This window comes from Eublepharis macularius, chromosome 2, assembly GCF_028583425.1.
Source record: "Eublepharis macularius isolate TG4126 chromosome 2, MPM_Emac_v1.0, whole genome shotgun sequence".
NCBI lineage: Eukaryota > Metazoa > Chordata > Lepidosauria > Squamata > Eublepharidae > Eublepharis > Eublepharis macularius.
In genome coordinates, this window is record NC_072791.1 from 172,294,174 (window position 1) to 172,315,071 (window position 20,898).

The 20,898-nt window shown below is 40.8% G+C and overlaps 1 protein-coding gene across 1 annotated transcript in view; it reads right to left on the minus strand.

Moving 5' to 3' along the window:
- The window catches only part of ACTR3 (actin related protein 3), a 56,331-nt gene extending 40,379 nt beyond the window's left edge, over positions 1–15,952 (minus strand). The window contains exon 1 of the mRNA XM_054971007.1: positions 15,773–15,952. Within this exon, the coding sequence (XP_054826982.1) occupies positions 15,773–15,816 (44 nt within the window). The 5' untranslated portion in view covers positions 15,817–15,952. The remainder of the gene's footprint in view (positions 1–15,772) is intronic.
- Positions 15,953–20,898: the final 4,946 nt, after the last annotated feature.

The window sequence follows — 20,898 nt, forward strand, 5'->3', positions numbered from 1 at the left end:
CAGCCGCAGCGACAGCGGAAGAATTTGCTCCTGCTCTAACAAGCCCTTCCCTTGCTCCTGAGCTCCTGGAGAAAAACTGGAATGAGGGCATGTTACAGCAGCAGCAGATTCTTCCGCTGTTGCTGTGGCTGGAGCTTCACCGACACAGCAGCTTTCTCCAGAGCAGCTCCCCGGGAGCAGGATGCCCAGGGAGAAAGTAGCAGCTGCCCACCCGCAAACAATCGTTGAAAGCAGGCTTGTGACTGGAGGAACGATTTGCAAAAGCTGCTGCAGCAGCCGGCTTTCTCTGGCTCTTCAGACAGCAATTCTAACAGAGAGGGGAAGGATACTTGGACTTCAGTTCCCAGGAAAACTTGCGAAAACGATCAAGTGTTGTCCACGTGAAAAAAGTCACTTGTAGCTTGGCTCTAATATGTACCCTATACAGGGTACCAGTTAGGACAATGCAGCAGCATTCTGGACCTGTTGTAATTTCCAGACCAGACTCAAGGGAAGCCCTGCATAAAGTAAGTAACAATAATCCAGCCTGGAGGTGACCATTGCATGGATCATTGTCATTAGGTCATGGGTCAAGAAGTATGGGGCAAGCTGCCTGGCCTGCCAAAGATGGAAGAAAGCAGAATGGGCAACTGCAGTGACCTGGGCCACCATTGATAAGGATAAGGAGGTATCCATTGTCACCCCTAGGTTCCTGACTGCTGGAACAGACACAAGGGGTGCCCTATCAAAGGCCAGGAGCTGGATCCCCAAACTTAATGGCCCACAACCTAAGTACAGGACCTCCGTCTTCATGGGATTCATCTTCAGTCGACTCTGCTTCACCCATCCAGGCATGGCCTCCAAAGGTCTAACTAGTACCTCTAAGGCAGAGTCAGGCCTGCTGTCCATCAACAGATACAACTGGGCGTCATCCACATACTGGTGACAACCCAATCCGAAGCTTCGTACCAGCTGGGCGAGGGGATGCATATAAAGATTAAAGAACAGAGCACAGAGTATCGCCACTTGCAGAACATCGCACATCAACAGGTGGCATGCTCCTACCTCCTAACTTCTCTATCCCTGACCATGGAGAAAGGAGACGAGCCACTGTAAGGCAGTCCCTTGTATCCCCACATACAATTAAGTTTTAGCTTGGCTGGTTCCTGGAAGCAGAACCTAAATCATTCTGAGGTTCCGCCACTAAACAGAAGTATTATACTTGCAGATTTAGGCAACAAGAAAAATCACCTGAGCATTACTCCTGGGACATTTGCTGTGTCCAGCCCTTCACTGATTTTTCACACCAAGCTGTCTCTTCTGTTTCTGTATATCTGTATCACTTCTAAATTCTTAACTAAAATTTGATGTTTTAAAAGTTTTAAGCATTTGACTCAATGCCCAAGAACCCAAAACCTATAAACATGGTCTGGAAGGAAACTTGTCTCTCATTCATAACAGAAAGCATGCTACAGCTGGACTTTTTATGCATGAATAAACAGCACTCATATATACTGTCTATAAAATCACCTTAGCTAGGTACCTTAGGGTTTGCAGCCAGGCCTCTTCCAATACATAACAGTCTTAGTCCTGAAGAAAAGCTACAGGAGATACTTGGTGTCTAAGACTACCATGCATAGGGCTCTGCCCTTCACTTAGCATTGGTTCTAGCCGACTGAATTATTTCTAAACCCTTCCTGCTTCTTCTTCACTGAGACATTTATTCTTGGTCCCCCTTTTTTGCCTCCCTTGATCCATTACTTCAACCTTTCCTCTTTCTGAGCCTGCTCTCCCAGCATGGGCAGCCTTTAGCCTCTTGATTTCTATTTGTGTTATGCTATCCCTTTGCACAATGTGGCATGAATTCTTAGCATTAACCTTTTGCTTGTGCTGGATTCAGACACAATTACCCCCTGCTGGCTAGCACCATTAGTTCCCCACCATACACACCATTTGTACAGGCCACAGCCTCCTGATAGACACTAAGACCCATTTTTCACAGTTAAGCCTTATGCTCCCTCTTACTACCAGCAGAAGAAATAATAAGCATTATTTTTCCTCAGCATCAGAATATTTTATATACAAGCAGGGACTCAAGAGGGGAGAGAACATTGCACTCCACTCACCCCAGCTTTCTCTACAGCTTCTTTCCGCTTTGCCCCCACCGTCTTTCCTCCCCTCACCTGCCAGCCCTCCGACTCTTCCCCACTGCCCCTCCCATTCTTGCCTTGCCTGCCTGCTCACAGCACCACTGATGTCACTCCAGCAGTGGCGCCTCTGACATCCTTCTTACCACCTCCTACCTCTTTACAGTCACTGCCTTGCTTGTCAGCAGTGACAGTTCCTCCTCCAGATTGTCTGCCTGACTATGACACATCTGTGCTGTGCTTTTGCATGTTTAAGAGGTTCCTTAACAAACCTCAAAATGGCAGCCAAGATCTAATGATGGAATTTCGCAAGATCTTGATCTCCTGTCCTCTGCTAGATTAGGGTTTTAAAACTTTTAAAAATCTCCCTCACTTTTTTTCTATTTTCAGATTTGGCAAGCCTGAGGGTGTTTCAAGTTTGCAGAAAACCCCTCCTATCTGAATATGCACTTTATTTTCTAGAGTCATTGTTGGAAATTAGATATATGATTATTTAGATATATGATTAATATTTAGCATATGGATAACTGAGTAAAGAATTCCTTTTGTCTATTCTATGCTTACAAAACTATCTTCCAATATATGACTATAGTCAAACCACAATCTTTGATTGATCAGTCAATTATAATCTTGTGTTGCTAAACTCTAGCTTACAGGGTAAGCTGTTGAAGTTCTCAGAAGAACACAAGATTAAAGAAAATAATACATATAAACTACACCTTGCCTACAAAAATCATTTATTTCTATCGGTTATGTAACTTGCACAACATTCAGCAACAACCATAGAATCTTAAAGGAATGGAACATCCTTAATTTCCAGAAATTTGTGATAACGGAACACGTATCTGGTCAACACACGCTTTCCGTTTTTGCATCTGGGTTTTTGCTTTTATTTAAGGTTGAGCAAGTACTTAAACTTGTGTGGTTTTTTTAAAAAGGAACTGGAATTGTTTGAACTGCCATTTGTCGGTAGTGTTGAAACTGGAAGAAGAAACTGATACTTCAAAACTGCAGACAAAAAAATCCTTTGTTGGTCTATAAAAAGGAACTGGTATAGAGGAAGCTCTAAGCTAACAGCTCACAGGCCAGCTCAGTGAGTCCAGTAATTATTAATACAGCAGATACTACGTTAGTTCTACTTTTTTAAACAATAATACCTTGTAACTTGCTAAGGGACTTGTCTATATGATGAGTGCCATGTTGGTCCAATATGTTATTCTCGCCTCTACTTGGCCCTTGTCTCTTGGAGATGCAAGCCCAGCTGTTAGAACTCGGTGTGAAGGCCAGACGTGGTGGTTTGTTTTGCATTCTTTCCTCAAGGATTTTTTAATTTATCCAGTGGAAAACTGAAAATTTAGGGGCATACTGAAAAACATTCACATAAAATATTCTCATTTGGAATGAGTGAAATGCTTTCTGAGGAAGGTTTTATTTACTCTGAATATGTAATAAAGATTTTAATGCAAGAGAATCTATAACATTAGATAATGACAATTCCTATGTACATGTCTTCAGTATAAATTATACTTTCAAGTACGTATTTGTTTGAATTTGATTAATTTTATCTATAATATGCTATGTATATGATAATACACTGTAGAGTAATTCAATGTTATAGAGTTTAATTTGATATACTATTATGACTGTACAAGACCATGTCTGTCCAATAACATACCTTTCTTAGTTTCAAGTTTTGTATGTTTAATACTTTTTACTACACTCAAGATGGCAAAAATGTGTTAAGGTAGCACAGGATTGTAGTTCACTCTCTTGAGTATTGGATGAAATTCCAATCTTGCTTGTAGAAAATGAAGACAGACTTTCAAATATCATACAGGTACCATCATACAATTTTATGTATTTAGTAATTATTGATATATTTTATGTTGTTAAAGCAGGAAAATAATCAAAGTATAGCATATATTTTGGTTTCCCCAAAAATTCCATTTTCCCCATGGTTTCAAAATTTCCAGATATTTTACATTTCTACTCAGAACCTCACAAGCTAATGTTGATCAATTCCTATGACCAACAAAGGGCCATGCAGGCAAGACTGGATAACCAACTCACTCTAAAGAGTAACTCATGCCTACAATAAACATGTAAAGTCTTAAAAAGTGTTACCAAAGAGTATGAAGGCAATGAGAAGGAAAGCAACTGATGGAAAGAGGACAGAACTATACAACTGCAACTGTTTGTTCCCATTCTCAGTCCGTCATACTGATGAGTCCTTAACTAACTATAAAAGTTAACACATTATCAGAGACTGATTAGGGTGCATAGTATTCTAATAAGAAACAAAAACCAAATAAGCAAAAAGGATATGAGTTTATACCCAGTGTAAAACTACAAACACAAGAACAGACAAGTAGAAACAGGAATATGTACTTGTTCTTAGGCTTTGTTTCAGCTTGTTTTATCTCCAAAGAGTAAGACATGGGTTTTGAGAAGGGATCCGGAGAGAGAGAAAGAAGTGGCACTGTGTAAGTACGCTAGAAAGAGTTCTAAGCATTAGGGAGAGCAAGGGAGAAATTAGGAATGCAGGAGACATTTCTGGAGAAGGTGAAAGAGATAAGTTTGAAGATCATAGGGTGAAAGAGAGCATTGATGTTAAGGAGAAAATCTGTTCTAGAAAGAAAGACGTGAAGTCAGCAATAAGAATGATGAAGTATTTTGGAAACTGAGGGCAGAACAACTGAGGTAAGGACAGAAGCCCAGGAGAAGACTGTAACTGTCAAGGAAGGAAAGAAGTCCCTAAAGCTTTGCTATAACAAACTTTGTTACAATTAAAAGACTTCCTACGAAAGTCCTGTTGGTTATTACCCCACTGACAACAGCATAGTATATCCATTCATATCTTACTATTTTCCGATAGTCTTTTGTCACAAGGCAATCCACAAAAGGCATATTAAAATAAACAAAAATGGCACAGAAGATAAAGAAATAAAAATAGCATTACTAGCATAAAGGCACAGTAGGCTGTATTTTCAGTTGTTTTAACTCCAATGTAGTTTCTGTAATGAAGACCTACTGTGAAGTTAAATCTCCTTGATGGTAAAGACCATTCTGTCCTGATAAAATGATAATCTGACCTATATCTGAAGACAGTAGGGCTTCACTGATGGTGGTATCAAATCTGTTTATAACTACACAAAAAAGTTTTTAAAATGTATACATCTAGCTCATTACATTCCAATTACTATACATGTACCCCAACATTCCAATTGTCCTGACCTGGACTGCCCAGGTGACCCTGATCTCATCAGATCTCAGAAGCTAAGCAGGGTTAGCCTTGGTTAGTAATTGGATGGAAGACCTCCAACAAAGACCAGGACTGCAGAAGCAGGCAACAGCAAACCACCTTTGTTCATCTCTTGCCATGAAAACCCCACCAGTGGTCACTATGACTTGGACACTGTCCACTACCACACATTCCAATTACTAGAAAAGGTTTGCAATAGTCATATTTTTCCACTGCCACTAAAAATTTGAGATACAAATTCTGCCTCATAACAGCAGCAGACACTGCAAAACTGAAATATAAAGGATGGAAATGTGAACAGTAGGCATTTTCTCATCACATTCTTAAAGATGACTCAGTCTGGGTATGTGGGACCTCATAGTGCCAGCAACAAATGTGGAAACAAAACATACCACACTGCATGTATGGGACTTTGCCCTTGACATGTTTAACAACCCACAAATTTTTATATAAACTTTTCCAAAACAATACAAGGGACATATCAACTATTTTCATTCACTTAACAAGAGGTTAAAAAATCTTGGTGTTGTATTTGTTCACGACAGCAGCAACGAGAGCCAGTCTTGCAGCAGTAGATGCAGCAGCTTGTTACAAATCTAGGAGTTTTTCTACCACCTATTATAGTTTCTCTACCACGCATTATAACTGAAAGCATCACCAAGTGTACTGCCTACTTTGCTCAGCTTCCTATAAAAATTGACGTTTAATTTGCCTCAAGCAAAATTTGTCCCTGGAAGTTGACCCTGGTATTCCAGGATTAAAGCCTCAAAGAACTGCTGTCCAATGAATCATTCAGTTACAGAAACTTTACCTGACTGCTGACATTAGCATGTCCCAAGAATCACAAGTTTTTGATCACAATGAACTTAAAAACCCACTATTGTTTCTATTGTCACTGTATTAGCAATACTTTCTACACTATCTATTTTTGTTTGTAATGTATATTCCCAATATTAATTCAGTTTAATGAAATAAAGAAACCCACTGCTAGGCCAATAAATTAATGATCTAGTTATCTAGAATAAAGCATAAAGTTCATATAAAAGACCAATTTAAAAACATGTTTCTAGAATACTTAGAAGTTACATAAACGATCATGAAGATGATTTGCCAGTTTCATTAATATTTAGATAGGCAGTCCTTCTCCCAGCAATTCTAAACATATGAACGCAGTTGTTTTGTTTGTATCCCATGTTTTCTCCAAGGAATTCACAGAGGTATACATGGGATTCCCAGGTAGTCTTCAATTCAGATCTGCTTGAATGAACAACATGAGTCACCAGATGATTATTTCCTAGGATCCAGTTTCAGCTTGCAGATTAAAATTAGTAGAACAAGCAATAATAACCACATGGAAATATAATACTAAATGCACAAATAATATTTTGGGTGTTATAACCACTCATTACCTTGAATGTAAAAAACTGAGAACCAAAAAGCAGCCCATGACTTTGGAAGTATTACTTAATATTATCAATTTTAGAGTAACCATGTTTTCCTATTTCCTATTTCAATTGGAAATTCCATTTTTATTGTTATATTTGCTATGTATTTGTACCAAACAACCAGTGTGGTACAATGGAATACTGTTTTGGTTTAGACTAGGAGTTGTGACTAGTTGACTGTGGCCTCTGGGTAGCAGAGATTATACTTACATGTCTTCATAAAATAAATCTTAAAATGAGACTAAACTCATTACTCCATATGCCATTGGTAGTATTTGAGGTTTTTATTTAAACTTTTGCATGTTTAGTATTAATTGCGTTTGGGACTGGTAAGCAAAAAAAACCCAATAGATATTATCTTAACTGAACAGTATTTATAGTTAGGAATTATATACCTCCGCTGTTTTATGTTATAAATACTACATCCCTGTTTATCATGACACTCTCTCTGATGTTCTAAAATTCTTTTTTTCCTGTAAAGGGTATTCAGTCTTACTGAATTACTTTGTCCTTTCCCTTTCACATTCATATGATTTGCCAGCTTCATCAGACTTGCAACCACCTACACATTCTGTAACAATACTTCTGTCTATAGAACTTCACAACACTTCCAATGGCAAGCAATTATTATTCCTGCTTCCATCAAAACTGAAAATGTTTTGAAAAACTAAAACTACAGACTGATGTAAACCAGAAAGAAAGAGTCTAATTACTCTGAGAGTGGTTTCACATAGAGAAACAGAAGTGGGAAAGGAAATAACATCTATGTACCCCTATGTACCCCTGTACAAAATCCAGACTGTATGGATATCTCTGCATAGGGAGAGAAGCTGATGTTCCAACACTGAAAGCTACCAAGCAATGTGAAAAGATAACTTGGTGAGTACACAAGAAAGAGCCTTTTCTAAGGCAGTCCCACATTATGGACGAGCGTCACCAGGGAGGTGCACCTGATTCCCTCAATGCCAATCTTCAGAGGGCAGCTGAAGAGATTTTTATTTTGGACCTCTTTTAATTCACTTTGGTTCTATGTTTTATTTGTAGTCTTAAACTGCTTTTATTCATTTTATGTTTATTTTATTTATATTGTAATCCGCCTTACAATATGAGGCTGCTAATAAATGTTATAAACAAGTGATTTGCACATTCCTCTCCTCAGCTTGACATAATGTTCAACACTACTTAGAGCTGCTATATAAAATCTCTTAAGAGCTGTATTTGAGAAATGAACCATCCCAGGATGAAGCTACTATGAAATAGCTCAGCATAAATGAACAGTTTTTGTTGGAAAAGGACAAAATATAACCGAGAGAATCTGTCACTGCAGGATAGACTGCTCAAAAGACCTGGACATTATTTATGGATATGTCATTTGAATTCCACCTAAGATTAGCTTGGATACCAAGAAAAACAAGGCGGATGCTTAAGTGTTCCCCCCTGCAACAGTGCTCTAGTAGGAGGCTAAGAACGTTTGGAAGACAATGCCTGCCCCTGAGCATCTACAGAATGAAATTCTGCAGAACCTTCTTCCTGTCACTCTGTGCTGTGGCAGAGGAGTTGGGGGTCGGTGGGTCAGCCAGCCTCTTACCTGCCGAGATGGAGGCCAACCTGGAGGCCCGGCCTGCATGGCATGAACCGCCCCCTGAAGCCTGACACCACAGAAGTGTGGGCCCAGGACCAGCACGGGTGGGAAAAGCACGCCTAGGACACCACATGGGAGCTGGGAAGGAGGAGGAGGGTGTCGGCAGGGGTAGAGAGACACCAAGGTCAGGGGTGGGTGCAAGGGAGAGGGAGAAGCCTGCTGAAGTGGAGTGGCAGGCCAAGAGCCCAGCAGAGTCCATCTCTGAGAGAGGATGTGTACACGTCCAACAGGCAGCCAGGGATGATTGGTGGTAGTAAAGCCCCAGCACAGGCATGAAGGGTGACTAGTGGAGGGACAGGGGGGAGGAAGAACCAAGGGGGTATAAAGGCAGGTCCCCCAGGCATGAGGAGTGTTGGCGTGACCTAGTGAGCAGAGAGGAATGTACAGTCAGGTAGGAGGAGGAACAAGATGGTGCAATCCCCTCCCCTACCCCAACTCTGAGGCAGAGGAAGACCACTTTACTCCACAGAGGTGACAGAGCCCAGCACAGCAGAGCATTAAGCCAGCGGAGGGGAAGGCCAGGCCTGACAAATTGATTAGAAACAGATATTCCAAATTCCTAAAAAGTAGAAAATAAATGGATTGCTGAATTACAAGGAGAAAATAGGTAAAGAGGAATTAAGAGAATTTTGCTTAATGATGCTAGCTGGGAGTCCAATAGTTGAGAAACCAACACAGAAAGGGTCCCATTTCAAGCAATCACCCACATCTCCTGTGAAAATGGTGAAATACTAAGCAGAGCCTCCACAGAAAATCTTTACTGATGGGCAGTTTCTGATGGGGCAACAAGCTGTCTTTAAAGGTTACCGTAGCTTCACTCATCAGTGACTTTTCCTGTATAAGATTAGAATGTTTTAAATCAATTGAATTCATTAGTGAATAAAATCTAATATATTCAAATTATCACATGTTGAAATAGTTTGATATTTATTCTGGTTCCCAATCTCTAGTCCATATTCCATTAAGACTGAACGTGTAAGAAACTACCAGTATGAAGATTCACTACAAGTAAAGGTTCAAAGAATCACAAGCCAAATGCATCTCCCTATGTAAGCCACTTTGAGCACATTCTCTAGAAAGACAATATATAAAGATATAAATAAATAAATACAAATGGGGGACCTGCTACGACTTATGGGGAGCATCTTATTCTCCCTTCCCCCATCATTTCCTCTTTTTGTTTCCTAAAAGTTCCCATAGCCGCTTCCCTTTTCCTTTGTTCTCTTCCACCATCCAAACAAACATATCTTTATTCCCTTCCCTGTCACTAGCCTCAACCTGGTAAAAATACGGCCAACTGCATGGTGTGCAGTGGGAAACCTACAAGGGCTTGCAGGGAGCACCTTACTTTCCCCTGTATTCCCCTCCCCACACTATTTACTCTCTCTCCTACTTGTAAGCAATGTACAATCAATATATCTAATTCTTAACATAGCCAAACCTGTGGATACTTAAATCCAGAGAATGGAGCCATGAACAGACAAGAAAGATCTTTTTACAAACCTGAAAAATGCTCAAGGTCTGCAGAAAAATCTGAAATCTAAATGTTAAATAAAAATCTAAATAAAATGGGGGATTAACCCCCTCATAAAAACTGCACCTGTAGCTTTAAGAATCAAACACCCTCAATAGCCACTGGTAGGCAACCACAACAGTATTGCAAGCCTTGGTTTCTGCCAGTAAAAAAAACAGAGGAGGTATCAGAGCCTTCTCCAGGGCTATTCTAGTCTTTGAAGGTGTACTCATAAGAGCCAGTTTGCATAAATCTGGTTGTAGAAAGATCTGTCTTGTCTGTTCATTGCTCCAGACTGAAGTATCCAGATAGGGCCACATTGAGAATCAGATACAGACTAGGTATGAGACTAATCTATGCGCAGAACATCCCTATCATCAATGCAGAACACAGTTAACAGTCAGTTTAACTGAACATCAGCACCGCAGAAGCGTCCAAGTGGTTCCAAACTGTATTAACATGAGTACTACAACAACAAAAGGTGGTATAAACTAGAATAGTTACTCAATGATAACAAATATGTAGCAACAAAGAGTTCAGCAGAGGGTCAGCTATTACTAGAGAGAACACTGTATACTAGCACAAAATTTAGCAGTGCCACAAATGTAATTAAAACTCACTCAAATGGTTCTAGTTATACAATGTAGCTTTCAGAATTACTGGCTCACTGCAAAATGCAAACAAAGTCAATTTTCTTAATTTTCCCACTGTGAAAGTGTATTATTAATGCATTTCAGGGGAGATACAAGTCCTTTCAGACATTACAGTCACTTGTACTAGGAGCCTACTAACCATAAATAACGGGAGCTTTGGTACTCATGAAATTACTTCTGAGTTCTTCTGGGGCATCACATTCATGCTTGGTAAATACACGTTACCCCGGTTCACACAACATGGCAAGCATTGGGAAGATTTTAATATCTGAAAAGGACTACAGTGAAATAGTAATTTAACTTGTCTGACATTTTAATAGGTATTTTTACATGCAGTATGCAGTCCTTGAGTATTCGTGAATAAAAATAGAATATCTTGGTTAAGTGGCAATCAAGCACAACTGAAGTTTATACTTATGTTTTAAAGTTAAGTAAAGGGAAATTCTGTTCTGTGGAATAAAAATACTATCATTTCCCAGACATGAATAACTATTCCACATTATATGTTGAGAATATATGCTTTTCTCTGTATATGAAACTATATGCTCTCAAAGTATTTACTGCAGCTGCCCTAACAGCCCAGATTAGTCCAATCTCATCAGGAGACCACCATGGGAGACTAGGGCTGCTATCCAGAAGAAGACAATGGCAAACCACCTCTACTCATCTGTTGGGTTGAAAACCCCATGAGGTGGAACTTCATGGGGTTGCTATGAGCTGGTTCCGAATCAGCGGCACACTTCTCCTTTAAAAGTATTTGCCAAGTCCCACTCTGCATTAGCCAGGGACCTGCCTCCCAGATGTTACTCAAGAAATCTCAGAATTGTTTTGCAACATCTTCAGATGATGACTGTTATAAAATAAAATCCTCCCGCTTGCTCAATATCTTCTCAAGGGAAGTAACAAATTAAATCAAGTAGCCAGCCTTAAAACATAAGAATATCAACAGCTTCCTAACCATCTAGTGTAAATTTTGCCTTAAATATCAATATTCATATTTTTCTTAATTTACCAAGCAGCAATGGTGTCAAATGTCATAAAATCATAACTAAAATGGCTTCATTCCAATATCACATTAAATCATGGCTAAGGAAGCTTAACTATTATTTAATAAAAGGCCCAACAAATCTTTGGTGCCAGGGTCACCATGGTGTCTAGAAATTTCATTGTTGCACCCAGCATTTTCAGCAATGATTTAATTGTTGCATTTCTCAGTGGAAGTATAACAGATTGGATCCAACCACTTTTTCCACTCCTGAAAAGGGGAGGAAAGGGTCCCTCTGTTTGGGATCATGGGACCGGTATGGACAAAAAACCATGTGGAACAGAAGCTGTAATAAGGAAGGGAATTGGCTGAGACACAGCAAAAAGCTGTCTGGATCCAACCAACGCTTAGTTATTTTGCATCAAACTATTCTGCTGTATGACATAAAAACATATGTGCTTAACGTTGTCATTGCTTATTTATATATAAATATAATCTTACACCGTTCAGTGGCAGTGGATAAATTCATTTCTTAACCAGTTACTTTCTATACTAGCTCCAATATTCAATTAAATGGAGATTTTAAAGCAATAATGGAATTATGTGAAAATGGGGTGAAGTTAGTCTAGTGTTAGATGTCAGCACCAAGACGAAAGAAGGTAAGAACCAGGGTTACTCCTATATTTGTATACTACAACATTTTCTAGTAATTGTATTAAAGTACAACAAACCTGCAAGGAGGTTAGGGTTAGATTTTGTGGCAGAAAGAATTTTAAAAATTGGCAATTAAAACACAAATCCTTGAAAGTTGAAAAATTAGACAGGCTCTAAATTTGGGGGCTGGGTCCTAGAGACAAAGAAAATTTGTCAAGGCCCAGTTTAACATGTTTACATTTAGAAAACATGGTTTGTAATCAGGTAGCAAATCAGATGCTATGGTTTGAAGTGATGTTACAAATCATAATTCATGCTAACAATGTCTTAAAATCAGAACTGAACTGACAAACCAGTGTTTTTGCCTCTGCCCCAGTTCCAGGGCCTTGTGCCCCATAAGGAACAGGAATGATAAACAGTTACAAACCAAAAGCAGCCCAGCAGTACCAGTCTATGGTCTGTTTGGAAACCCAAACCACAGTTCAATGGGATATTTGATTTGAATCTTTTACATAATCTCATCTTCCAGAAAATCAAGTCAATCAAGGACACAAAATTTTCCCTTTAATTACTACTATGCCACCTGTTAAGGCTTTAAATTTGTAAGAAACTTGCAGACCTAGTAATGTAGTACTGCAGTCGTGTTTGCAATGATAAATATGTAAGGAACATAGGTGTGTCCCTTAACACTCAAAAGTATATGCAAGAGAACCACACCACATTGTAGCTTCCTGTCCACTGTATACTTGAAGATGCACTTTTAGATATTGACTGCAGCAAACTCTAGTGCAGCTGCACTGCTGCATGAAGAGTAAATCAATACAAACATGAGTCATCTTTAATAGAAATGAGAGTTCTCGGTACTCGGTACACAAAACCTTTGCAACTGGACCACACTTACGGGGCATTTATATAAGATGTGTTTTCTGCAATATAGTTTTTAGATCAGATCAGCTCTTCCCATTAAAAGTTCAGTTATCCCTCTTTCAGCATTGTAGTTCATACTACAATCAATCCCTGCCCACAATGCAGATGGATAGCACACTACAAATCACACGAGCCAAACAGGCACAATATCTCAGGTACACCTTAGGCCTCCATAAAATTACACATGTATGAAGCCAGAGAAAATTAGCTCTCCAGACAAAATACGCCCCCCGCCCCCAAGCTCCTTGGCACCAATATGGAAACTGCTTCCACTGGTGGGAATTAAAAAGTCCCTTTCTTAAAAATATAAGCATTCTGAAATTGTAAAAACACAGCCACCGGTTAAAAGATGCTATGGTCAAAGAAGCAGGTATGCAGGCATTGGCTGGAAGACCCCTTTGAGGAAACCGGAATTAAGTCTTGTGCTTCAATCCTGGAATCTCAAATTAGAAGTCTGGACTCAACGGAAAGGTATTGTGAATTATATAAAATACTCTCGCATGTACCTCGCACGTACAATTTTAACTTTACAACTGAAAGCAAATGTCTAATCAAGTAAAGAGGCCTCTTAGGTGCAAGATCAAAGCTTCTGGAAGAAAGTTTCCAAAGAAGGGCACTTGACCTATGTATTACTTAAGTATTTGCTTTAATAAAATATTTTAAGTTTACCATGGTGGGGCATACCCAGATGTGTAACAGAAGAAAATAAATTCAAATATAATTTACTAATAAGAGCCAGATAAACTCTCCCAACATTGCCACCTAATTTTGAATACTTTGTTTCATTGACCCTGAGGTCATTGTTTTTCTTCATAAAAGCATGTTTGTAATTTTAAAATTAAAAGGCAAGTTCATTATTCACTCAGAGCATTAGGTAACAGCACATCTAACAATGTAAACAGCTCTATTCTTCCCCTCCCAAAAAGAATATATATAAAACACCTTTTGTTTTTTTAAATAGATAGGAGTTGTACTGTCATGCATACCATGTAAAAATTTCTGTGGTAGAAACTGTGAATATTCATACTAGAGTATCACAAAAGTTATCTGGATAAGTATGATGGATGCTGCCAATCACAGAAAGAACTTGCCTTGCGCTCAGCTCTTAGGGAGCTGACATGAGGGATACAAAGTACTCATTTCAGGAACTCTTCGCTCCCAGTTATACCTCTAAAGCTTTATATTTGCTGAGCACCCTGAAGAACCTCCACAATACTCTTTATCTGCAGACATACACTTAGGCATTAAGCACATTTAGGCATACATTTAGGCATTAACCTTCTCTCTTATCACCAACCAAAAGTTGCTAAATACAAAAACCTGTTTCTAAAAAAGATTTGGTTCAGGTTTGACACTGAAAACTGCCTTATAAGGTATAAAAGCATGAAAGGAGGAAGAGCCTTTGACAAAACTAAGGAAGTTCCTCTGCGCTTGCTCATTACAGCGGGGAGATTTTTTTCTTTTTCTTGCTCCCACACAGAGAGAAGTAATGCTGAATAAATGACACAGATGGAAAAATCATGGCCTTGCCCAGTGAAACCACCACTTTGAAATATACTGTTTCACCAAATGATCAAACTCAGTTTTAAAATATATTAACTAGGCTTATTCCTTTAAAGATATATAATGGATGCACCCTGATCTCCTAGACTCTGTACTTAAACGAAGCAAATATGAAAGTGCAGGCTTTTTCTTCCAAAAAAACTAACAGGAAATGCTACTTTCCGAAAGGGCATCTTTTTAGGAAAATGAATGAAGTGGAAAAAAGGGTGATAAAAACCCTGGCACAAGGAAAGAGAATGGTGATCTTATCGTGCAAGTGTCCTTTTCACAGGCTTCCCCGTTTCCCACGTGAAGCCAAAAAAGGGAAGCAGAGAGATACACTGAGTTTTCACGATATTAAACAATGAATAGAATTGTGGCAATTACAACCTCGATTGCTTTATAATGGAAAGACAAGTGAAACAGATTTTTCACAGAAGCTGACGCCAGAAAAACGAGCAGGAACCAATCCCACATATTTAAAATACGAAGGTGAGGAAACGGTAAGGGTGTGACACCCACCCACCCCCGCTGGCTCCACTCCCACAAAACCACATTTCTGAAGGCGGGGGGCTAAAAGCCAAAACCGACCGACAGGATTTACTCTTCGTGTCGAGCACCATCGGAGGGGCTGCATTTCGCCATCCCCCTTCCCCAACTCCCCCCCCCCCTACACACGCCTCCTCCTCATCTCGCAAGTTGCAAGCTAATGTAGCAATCAGTGCGGAGAATGAGTGGGAGGAGATGCGTGGAGAAGAGGCAAGGAAGCACTCGGGTGCCGAAAGGCAAAGCCAGCCCAGGGCTTTGCGAGGTCTGTTTTTGAGGAGGGTCAGCCAAGCAATGCACGCACCCACCCTCACGCCCCCGAAGGAAGCAGAATTCAAGCCCGGCCGCTCAGCTTCCCTTCCCCGCCCTCTCCATTGCCTCCACCGCCTGGCAGCAAACTGTCAGCAGCAGCAGCCCCAGCGCTTGCTGCTGCTTCCTCCCTCCATTCATCCCCCTCTCGCTCTCCCCTACGCTCACCCTGTGCCACAGTCCACCACGCAGGCCGGGAGCCGCCCTGCCATCCTCCTGGGGTCGAGACGGCGCTGGGGAAAGGTGCGGAGGACCCCCCGAGACTCGCTCTGCTCCTTCCACGACCGGGGAGAGAAGCCACCCACTTCCGCAAAGGAGCCAGCCAGTCACTCCCTGCCCCGGCCTGCCTCCCTCCCCCCCCCCTACTCGCTCACACACGCACAGCCCGGCGAGCGAGCGAGCCCAAGATGGCCGCCTCCTCAGGCCCTCCCCGCTAGCCTGAACGCGGAGGAGGAAGAGAGGCAGGGCGGGCGCGTCAAACCGAAGGGCACGGTGACGCGCGCTGTTCAGGAAGCGAGTAAGTACACGGAAGCGATCCGGGCGGGCGTTTGAGACGGAGTTCCTTTCCTTCTCCCTCCTGGCTCCGCTTCTTTTTTTATATTATAAATAAATAGCGTCCTTTAAAGGGATAGCCTCTTACAGCATGCTCAGATATCGTCTTCGCTTCAGCATCCCCTAATTTTCAAACGGCGTCCTCCTCCTCAAGAACTCAATTTTACAAGTCACTTTATTAGAATACGCCCATGCACCTTCCAGGGATATAATTAAGTCTCCCACCTACACCAGCACGGCTCCTCTGCCTTTAGGAGCTCTTGTATTCAGCAGAAATTCAGCTAAACGGTTTCTCATCATGGAAGAAAAGTTTCACCAGCTGACTGTTGGCAAGACATTCAAAGCACAGTAGGCTCTGGCACGAAAGCAGAGTTGAGAACCCCCTCAAGACAGTTTAACATTTGGGAGCTGGATGCAAATAACATGAAGGCAAAGGGGTGGGGGCATAGTCGTACTACTTCATTGATTTTATCTGAATTTTCATATAATTTATATATAGGGTGGGAAGTATGAGCCACAAAACTCGCTTGTAAAATAAATTACCTACTAAAGAAAACTAGTAGTCCTTTAAGTGTTGGAATGAGGGTTGCCAACATCCAGCTAATAGCTGGAGATTTCCCAAAACTACAATTTATTTCCAGGCTACATGGAGAAAATGGTAGTTTTGGAGGGTGGACTCAATGCCATTATATCCTGCTGAGGTCCCCCCCTCCCCAAACCTTGTCCTCCCCTGGCTTCACCCCCCCAAATCTCCAGGAATCTCCCAACCCAGACCTGGCAACCCTAACTAATTTTAGAATGTATTAACCTAGTGGTTCTCAAACTATAGCAACCCAGGGATACTCCCATTTTGATTCAGATTTTTGAGCAGCATCCCTCTCTGCAGGACTTTCCTCCCCCACATCAGCCTGTCAGGCACCAGACAGCCCCCTTTCAACCCTGCTGCATATTGTGCATGCATCCTGGAAGCCTCCATCATCTGAGGATCGTATCCTCAGAACAATCTAGCAAGTCCCTTATCAGCTACTCTGTAAAATCAAGTTTAAATAAATACATTGTTTGTAGGTGGCCTATAAGGTCTGGTCTCATAGCTGATTCTATGGGGCTACAGCTCAAAAGGATATGACACTTAATTAGAAGTGACTTTGCAACAGAGACATCAAGAAAATTCATTTTTGGCTAATAACTTCTAGCTAGAAGTCTGCTGAACAGGCGTCAGAAGGAGCCTGGAAAAACTTTCAGAGCTGCTCACAGAAAAGGAGAGGGCAGGAGTAGGGTTGCCAGGTCCCCTCTTCTGGGAAGTGACATCATTGTGCAGGCCGTGGCCAGCCTGAGAGTGCTCCTGTGCTCTGCGGAGGGCCAAATCGGGCCCGATTTGACCCGGATCGGGCTGTTGCAAAGCACAGGAGCACTGTTGCGCTCAGCAGCAGCCTGATCTGGGCCAATTTGGGCCCAATCCAGGACAGATCGGGCCCATGGGAGTGTCTGGGAACGTGATCCCAGGAGGTGTGTGCCTCCTCCACCAGCCAGGCAAGTGGGGGGAGGGGGAGCAAGGGATCCCCTGCCCCCAGCAGGGGACTGGCAACCCTAGGCGGAAGTTCATGCAGGACATGAACCCAGGCCCTAGAGTTGCCACATAGGGGTTTGGAAATTCCTGGACATTTAGGGATGGAGCCTGAAGAGGACAGGGTTTGGGGAGGAGAGGGACCTCAGCAGAGTATAATGCCATAGAGTCCATCCTGCAAGGCAGCCATTTTTACCATCTGTAGTCTGGAGATCACTTGTAATTCCATGAAATATCTAGGCCTCGCCTGGAGGTTGGCAGCTCTACCAGCGCCATAACCTCTGAGGTCCTGCTTCCACTCCAGAAGAGCACTGTCAGTGGAAGGCCTTGGCTGAATGAGCATGTGGAGGTGGTAGGGTTGCCGTTCTGCCGGTGGGAAAAAGGAGTGTTGCAGTAAAGAACTACAACAAAGAAAGAGGAAACCCACTGCAACTTACTAATTAGTCACAAAATCCAAACCCTAATCATTCTACTGATAGTATTCACTATTCAGATTATTAGGCAATTAAACAATTCATATATACATCATGTGGTTCACAATGGTAAACAATCAACAAATGTGAACTTCAATTCAATATTATAATGTGTTCAAGTGCAAGATACAAATTATCAATAAATATATGAATAAATATCTAAACCAGGTATTACCACTTTGTTGGAAAGGTTGCAGCAGAATAGGATCATTTGCACATTGTTGGTGGGAATGCCCCCCAATTGAAAACTTTTGGAAAGATATATTAAGACAGATAAAAGAAATAACAGGCTATACAATTCCCCTTGCACCAGAAATTTTATTCTTAGATCAATGGGACACAATTGTGATCCCCAAAATTAGAAGAGATCTAATTAACAACGTATTAGTGGCTGCCAAAAGTTTAATAGCTGTAAACTGGAAATCACAAAAAATACCATCGATTGATAGCTGGTTGGTGAAATTTTGGGATCATTATATACAAGAAAAAATTCACGATAGATTATATCAAGCAGAACATTATCCGAAAGAAGCTGATTTTATGACAAAATGGTATCCATTCTTTGAGTATATAGCTGAAAACAATCTACAACCTCTCAAAAATCTACTTTATACTACTTTAAACCAGTGAGAGACTCGGTAAAATAACACATATTATAACTGAGTAACAAAACATTGTAATAAGGAACAGAGTCAAATTATATTTTAATGATTTTATTGTGTTGTGATCAGTTTTCGTACACGATATTTGACTTATCTAATTGGAAATCATAAGGATTTAATTGTTTTACTTACTTTACTGTTATCTGTTTGTTATGTATATTATAGCAAAATCAATAAAAACAATAAAAAAACCTTACTCAGAAAACAAATCAACCCAGGAATTAATACAAATGGAAGACAAACATTAACTACAATCCGTACAAAATGGGTATTGCATAAATAGCCTTCTGCTAATAATCATCTTAGGTTGTACAGCCTTGAGGAAAGTGCCTGAACATTTTAGGCAATTAGCCTTATGTTGGAAAGTCCATAAATGTTTTAAGACAACTGTCTTGTGTTATTAATAGTTTACCATGGCCAAATCCACATTACCTCCACGCGTCTCGGTGCTGCACTAAATGTCTGCGAAACACCCGGAAGTATAGCATCTTTCAAGCGCAATTTCTGAATCGCGCTTGAAAGACGCTATACTTCCGGGTGTTTCGCGGACATTTAGTGCAACACCGGGACGCGCGGAGGTAATGTGGATTCGGCCCATGTATATTTCTTTTCCAGGAGAAATAATTCCAACTGCTCCGCACAACGAGGGGCCGGCTTGCTCACTCATTTCGAGAAGCTTCATCAAGAACATGCTGTATCTGATAACATTCTCACAAATCAACTGTGTTTGTTGATTTCAGAAGGCAGAATGCTGGGCACCCAGCTTCTAATCTGTGCTTCCCCCCACCTCACCTCACTCCCTTTTGCTATTGCTTTGTGGTGATTTGGAAGCTAGATGAGTGTGGTGGTGGTAGCTCTATGGGTCCCCACTCTTCAAAAGGAGAGGAAACAGATCCTTACCCTATACCCAGAAAACTGTTTTTGTATTAGCCAAATGATGTCAAGGGGGTTCGTTCTGTCTCCTTGCAAGGGCTTGTGGACCACCTGTGCTACCCTCATAGATTCCAGACATCCCTGGACCCTAGTTGCAGAAATGCTATAGTTGCTTGTTAACAAAAAAAAAAGTCATATCTCTTTCAAAATAGAAAAACTAAATGTGTATGTTTTAGTGAGTTGCCTTTTGGCAGCCATCTTTTACTTGTGATATCCCTGTAGAGATATATAATAATATCTGCATTATATATACAAAATCTTTGTCTGATGTTTTGTAAGATTGTAATTCTCTAAGTATATTTAATTGGAAGTGAGTCTTAATCTAGGAAAAGTACTGAAAATGAATAATTTGGAGTGCAGGGGAACCTGTCTCCCTGTGAGGTTGTAACTGAGGTTTTGGTTGTGTCTTACACAATTGTGATTCCTATGCATGTTTTCATATTTTATGACATTATTTAGTTTTCTATAGTGTGACAAGGAGTCCTGTGCAGCCTTCCAGAGCTGGACTCAACAATTCCACCAGGAGAACTGAAAGTGATCTCTGTGAAGAAGAAGCATCATTATAGATAATAGGGGCAAGTTGGCTGTCAGCAGGAGATCTGAATAGGGATCCAGAGCTCTGGTGGCAAGAGCAAGAAAATGTTCAAAAGGTGGAGCCTCACTTTCCAATGTCCTGTAGAACAACAACAGACAGTGATGATGATGATGATGATGATGATTCATTGGTCATTGTATAAAAAGTATAACTTGCCAGTATCAAAGAATTCATGGGAACATCAGGTGGAAAAGGTGCTTGTAAATGAACAAGTCAAGATCTTGTGAGATTTCAGAATTCAAACTGATCGGCACCTTGAACATAATGCACCAGACATAACAGTCGTGGAAAATCAAAAAGTCTGGATAATCGACATTGCAATTCCTGGGGATGCCAGAGCTGAAGAAAAAGAACAAGAAAAAAAACGATTAAATATAGAGATCTGACAATAGAAACCACCCTATGGAAGAAGAATGCAACAGTAGTTCCCATTGTCATCGGGGCACTTGGAACCATCTAGAAAAACTTTGCAATTCATATGGAAAAACTGCCAATTTCTGACATAACACCTACAG